Source organism: Cynocephalus volans, chromosome 14 (genome assembly GCF_027409185.1).
Source record: "Cynocephalus volans isolate mCynVol1 chromosome 14, mCynVol1.pri, whole genome shotgun sequence".
Classification (NCBI taxonomy): Eukaryota; Metazoa; Chordata; class Mammalia; order Dermoptera; family Cynocephalidae; genus Cynocephalus; species Cynocephalus volans.
In genome coordinates, this window is record NC_084473.1 from 90,658,749 (window position 1) to 90,664,530 (window position 5,782).

The window sequence follows — 5,782 nt, forward strand, 5'->3', positions numbered from 1 at the left end:
CATGTTCCTTCTTCTTGGGCCTTAGGACCTGGACTGGGACTTAGATCATTAGCTGTACTGGTTCTCAGGTCTTTGGACTCAGACTGAATTACATCATTGACTTTCTGGACTCTCCAGTTTGCAAACAGATCACGGAACTTTCCAGCCTCCACAATCATGTAAGTCAATTCCTTCTATGTATGTATGTATGTATGTATGTATCTATCTATCTATCTATCCATCTACTGTTTCTCTGGGAAACCCTGATTAATGCAAAATGTACAAAACAATTTCCTGTTTTTATAATTTATTTGTTAAGTATTAAATCTTTAGATGCTGGAAGAAGTATTTCCTACAATGCCCACCTCATTGTTTGTAAAGCAGTCATAGAGTCAGGCCTTCAATTGTCTTAAAAACATTCATTTTCTTTGGTGTATATAAATAATCAAAATTTCTTAAAATGCATCTATAGTAGCTACATGCTTTCATAAATCAATTTTCTCTGTTCCAGTTGCTCCTCCTTAAATACATGGATAAAGCAATATGTGTAAAGAGATTAGTTATTGGGATTAAATTCAAAGTTTTACCAGGAAGTCAAATAAATAATGTATAAGATGTGTAAGTGTGTGTGTATCTGTATTCATGTTGTATGTGCCAGTATGTGAATTGATAATCTTTCCCAATCACTGATACCAAACAAATTACCAAACAATGTAGCTCAACCACACAGCTCAGGTACTAGTTCCCACAGGAAGTTCCCCCATTTCAGAAGGAAGCAAAGGACAAAAAAAAAAATAGTTTCAGCCCAGGCACAACACCAGTACCTCGGGGCCCACCAGGAGACCTGAGGCATGGAGCCAGGGACCAGACCCCCCCAACACACGCACAACCAGGCACACCACCAGCACCAAGGAGCATGCCAAAAACATCACCCCCATGTGCGTGGCCCACCACAAGCACCACAATAACCACAGCTGCCATGAATGTGGCTAGATGTCACAACCACCACAGATGGTCCACCAGCCACTGGAGTGCATTGCCCCAAGGAGAGCCACCAGCAGAGACCAAACAAAAGAAGAGGATGTCTCTCTCCACAAAGCCCATTACAGAGTGACAGAAGAAGCAGCTGCTCTATGATAATATTGGGGGACCTAAACACACCTCTCAGCATTGGACAGATCATCTAGGCAACAAATCAACAGAGTAACCATTACTCTTTCAGAGGGAGAGAAGAAATCTGTGGTTATCAGTGCTGGGAGGGGAGGGAGAGAGGGAGTTAGGGAGAGATTGGACAAGGGGTGCAAAGAATAAATACAATTTGTAACAGTATACATACTAGTAATATTGATTTGATCCACGTATGTCAACATTGAATCCCAAAAATATGTATAATCAATTACGATTCAATTAAAAATAAACAAACAAATAAATAAAAAGTTTTTTTTTAATATATGAAAATCTGAAAGATGTGGATAAGTTTCTGGAGACATATAAATGACCCAGGCTGAACCAAGAAGAGACAGAAAACCTGAACAGACCAATAACAAGCAACGAGATTGAAGTAACTGGCAATCTTCCAACAATGAAAAGCCCAGGTCTAGATGGCTTTACAGTTGAATTTTATCAAATTTTTAAAAGGGAATTAATACCAATTCTCCTCAAACTATTCCAAAAAATTACAACAGAGGCCATTCTCCCAAACTGATTCTATGAGGCCAACATAACTCTGATATCAAAACCAGATAAAGACACAACAAAAACAGAAAATTACAGGCCAATATCCTTGATGGACACAGATGCAGAAATCCTCAAAATATTAGCAATCAGAATACAGCAAAACATGAAAAAAATTACACACTGTGATGAAGTGGGATTCATCCCAGGGATACAAGGATGGTTCAACATATGAAAGTCAATAAATGTGATACAATAAATGTAACGGGCCTGCGGCCAGTACGAATCTGGCCACCACAGCTTGGGCATGAACGGTGACAATCAGCTTTGTATCCCATGAATATTCATAACCAATAAAATTTTTTAAAAAAAATAAATGGGTACAGGAGATCTTACTGGTGTGGTGAAAATGTTCTAAAACTGATTTGTGGTGATGGCTGCACAACTTGACAAACTTACTAGAACTCATTGAATTGCATACCTGAAATAGGTGGATTACATGATATATAAAATATTCCTAAATAAAGTCTTTTTTAAAACAAAGAGCATTTCACTGACGTTCAGCAGATCCCGAAATACAGCACTCTTCTGCCACTAAATAGCTAAAAACCCCTGGACAGGTAGTGGACTTACTGTAGACCTTTGCTTCGTTACCTACAAAGAAAGCGTTGGGCCAGGTGAAGCCCAGAGTGTCTCAGGCCTCTTCCCATTGCCACAGTCTATGGCTATTTTGGCAAAGTTAGTCCAAAGAAAACACTTTTGTTCCTTGGCAGGTATCTAAGTAAGGATGCTCTTCTGAAAGAAATTAAAATCACAAAATTTTCTTTAAAAAATTGTCAAAAGAAAAGTTGATCTCATAGACGTAGAGAGCAGAATAGTGGTTACTAGAGGCTGGGAAGGGCAGGGGGAGGAGGTGAAAGACAGAGGTTACATATACAAAGTTACAGCTGGACAGGAGGCACCATTTCTAGTGATCTATAGCTTTGTAAGGTGACTAGAGTCAGCACACATTTATTAGATAATTTCAAATAGCTAAAAGAGAGGATTTTGAGTTTTCCCAACACAAAGAAATGACAATATTTGAGTGATGAGTACACTGATTACCCACACTTAATCATCACACGTTATAAACATGGATTCAAATCCAGTGGTGGCCCGGCCGAAACTGAGCCGAGGTGGGGGGTGGAGAGGACAGCGCGTGTCACAGGCCGGTGGGGGGGGCTCGGAACCGTGTGGCGGAAGTGACATCACAAAGGGGCCTGGTTGCCAGGATGCACGTGGGGATGCCTGAGGCCACTGGGTGCCAGTGCTCCCCAGCTCTCCGCACGGCTGGCTGTGCCGTGTTTGCTGCTTTCGCCGGGGCCGGTTCCTGTTCCTGACAGAACACAGAGCTGTCTCAGCTGCTGGTTGTGGCCCGGCCAGGCCGTGGCTACCGCGGCCACAGCCATAGCAGCCTCGGCGCCATGGAGGTACCTGGGGCTGCCCCTCAGCCGTACCTGGGCCTGGTCCTGGGAGAGCTGTGCAGGACTGTGGCAGCATGGCCTGAAGACCTGAGACCGGGCCCTGGTTTTCCATGGAAACTGGTGACATGTGTGGCTCTTACTGCATTTTTGATTCTCTTGTTTTTGTGGAGAAGTGTTCGATCGGTGAGAAGCCGGCTTTATGTAAGAAGAGAGAAAAAGATTGCTGAAGAGCTTTCTGGACTAATTGAAGAAAAATGTAAACTACTTGACAAACTTAGCGTTGTTCAAGAGGAGTATGAAGGCTTAGAGTCAGCTGTGAAGGATGCCAGCTTTGAGAAGGGGTCAACAGAAGCACAAAGCTTGGAGGCAACCTATGAAAAGCTGAACAGGTCTAAATCTAAACTTGAGGATGAAATAGTCTTTCTAGCAATAGAATTAAAAGAACAGAAATCTAAACATTGTGAGCAAGACGAATTGATGGCAGATATTTCAAAAAGGATACAGTCCCTAGAAGATGAATCGAAATCCATCCAGTCACAAGTAGCTGAAGCCAAAATAATCTCCAAAATCTTTCAAATGAATGAAGAACATCTGAAGGTGGCAATAAAAGATGCTTTGAATGAAAATTCCCAACTTCAGGAAAGCCAGAAACAGCTTTTACAAGAAGCGGAAGTATTGAAAGAACAAGTGAGTGAACTTCATAAACAGAAAATAACATTTGAAGACTCCAAAGTCCAGGCAGAACGAGTTCTGAGTGAGAAAGAAAATCACATCAAGTCTCTGACTGAACGCGTGCTCAAGATGAAAGACTGGGCTGCTGTGCTTGGAGAAGACATGATGGCTGATGACTTGGAATTGGAGATGAAGAGTGAATCACAAAATGGTGCTCGCTTAGATGATCCACCAGAAGGAGCTTTGAAGAAACTGATTCACGCTGCTAAGTTACATGCTTCTTTAAAAACCCTAGAAGGAGAAAGAAACCAAATTCAAACTCGGTTATCTGAAGTAGATAAAAGAAAGGAAGAGCTTACAGAGCATATTACAAATCTCCAGACTGAACAAGCATCTTTACAGTCAGAAAACACACTGTTGGAAAGTGAAAATCAGAAGCTTCGGCTAAAACTTAAAGTAATGACTGAACTGTATCAGGAAAATGGAATGAAACTCCACAGGCAACTAATAGTAGAGGAAAGTTACCGGTTAGAGAAGGAGGAGAAACTTTCTAAAGTGGAAGAGAAGATGAGCCATGCAGCTGAGGAACTGGAGACCTACAGAAGGCGAGCCGGAGATGTGGAAGGAGAATTGGAGAGAAGCGTTCGTTCTTATCAAGGGCAGTTGACGGCCTATGAGAAAGAAGCGCATGGCAGTTGGGTGGCAGCTGAGACTGCTGAAAGACACCTCAATTATTTAAGGAAAGGAAATGTTTACAAGAGACAAAAATTAGCTGAAAAAGAGTTTAAATTTGAACTTTTCAAAAAAGATCCTTCTGCACTTGATGTTCCAAATACAGCATTTGGTGGAGAGCATTCCCCATGTGGTGCCTCACCAGTGGGTCGACCTTCATCCGAAACGAGAGCTTTTCTCTCTCCACCCGCACTCGCACCTTTGACTCCAGAGCAAGGAGAAGGAAGAGGCTCAAGAGGCCCAGAGAATACTCTGGACCATGAGATGACCAATGAAAGAGGAGAATCGGGCTGTGACACCTTAACTGATTCTCGTGGAGCACCTTCTGGGTTCCTGTCACCTCCATGGGAACAGCAGCAGAGGGTGAGGATCCCCCCACCAGGCCACCCATGTTCTGATCCAGCTCTTCTTCCACAAAGGCAAGACGGATTTGATTCTAATCCTGGTGGACCGTCTGGACCAGCAGAACTCGGAAGTTTTAACCTGGCTTCTTTGGATAAAGTGGATGGGCCAAAGCCCTCACAAACGGAATCCAGCAGAAATGATACCAAAGACGACCTTGGTAATGTAAATGTGCCTCATTCATCTGTGCCTGCTGAAAGTGAAGCAACTGGCCCTGGCTTTGCTCCTCCACCTTTTCCTGCAATCAGAGGTCCATTGTTTCCAGTGGATATGAGGGGTCCATTCACGAGAAGAGAACCTCCTTTTCCTCCACCTCCTCCAGGAAGCATGTATGGAGCTCCTCGAAGTTATTTTCTACCAAGGGTTTTCCCTGTCCAGCCACCACCTCCATTTGCAATGAGAAATGTCTATTCACCGAGGGTTTTTCCTCCTTATGTTCCTCTAAGAGCTGGATTTGAACCTGCACCCCCACATGCTGAAAGTAGGGGTGAGTTCCCTTCAGGGTCAATTCCACGCTCAAATGAGCCTGGTCCTGAAATCCAGAAGCACAGCAAGAAACCTGATGATATTTTTGGACTCTCTTCATAAATAGTTTTGACTTATCCCTCATTTTCAGTTTAAGTAACTACTTTTTCTGCTCAAATTGAAGCTTAATGGAATTATAATTCTCAGGGTAGTATTTTGTAAATAAAGATGATTTAAATATGAATTTTATGAGTAAATTATTTCCATTTTATTTTATCCTAGATTGTATAATTATTTTAATTTGATTAACTAATCCACTATTACATAAACAACAACGGGAATTTTATATAGGTAATCTTGCAGTTGGGGATGTTTTAAACTCCAAGGGCTGTGTC

The 5,782-nt window shown here is 42.3% G+C and overlaps 1 protein-coding gene across 1 annotated transcript; it reads left to right on the plus strand.

Annotated features, from left to right (window-relative positions):
* The first annotated feature begins 3,116 nt into the window (after positions 1 to 3,116).
* Positions 3,117 to 5,485, plus strand: LOC134363407 (melanoma inhibitory activity protein 2-like). The gene is given in 3 exon segments (XM_063079018.1): positions 3,117 to 4,632; positions 4,744 to 5,457; positions 5,460 to 5,485. Coding segments are annotated over 3 exon segments (2,256 nt in total).
* Positions 5,486 to 5,782: the final 297 nt, after the last annotated feature.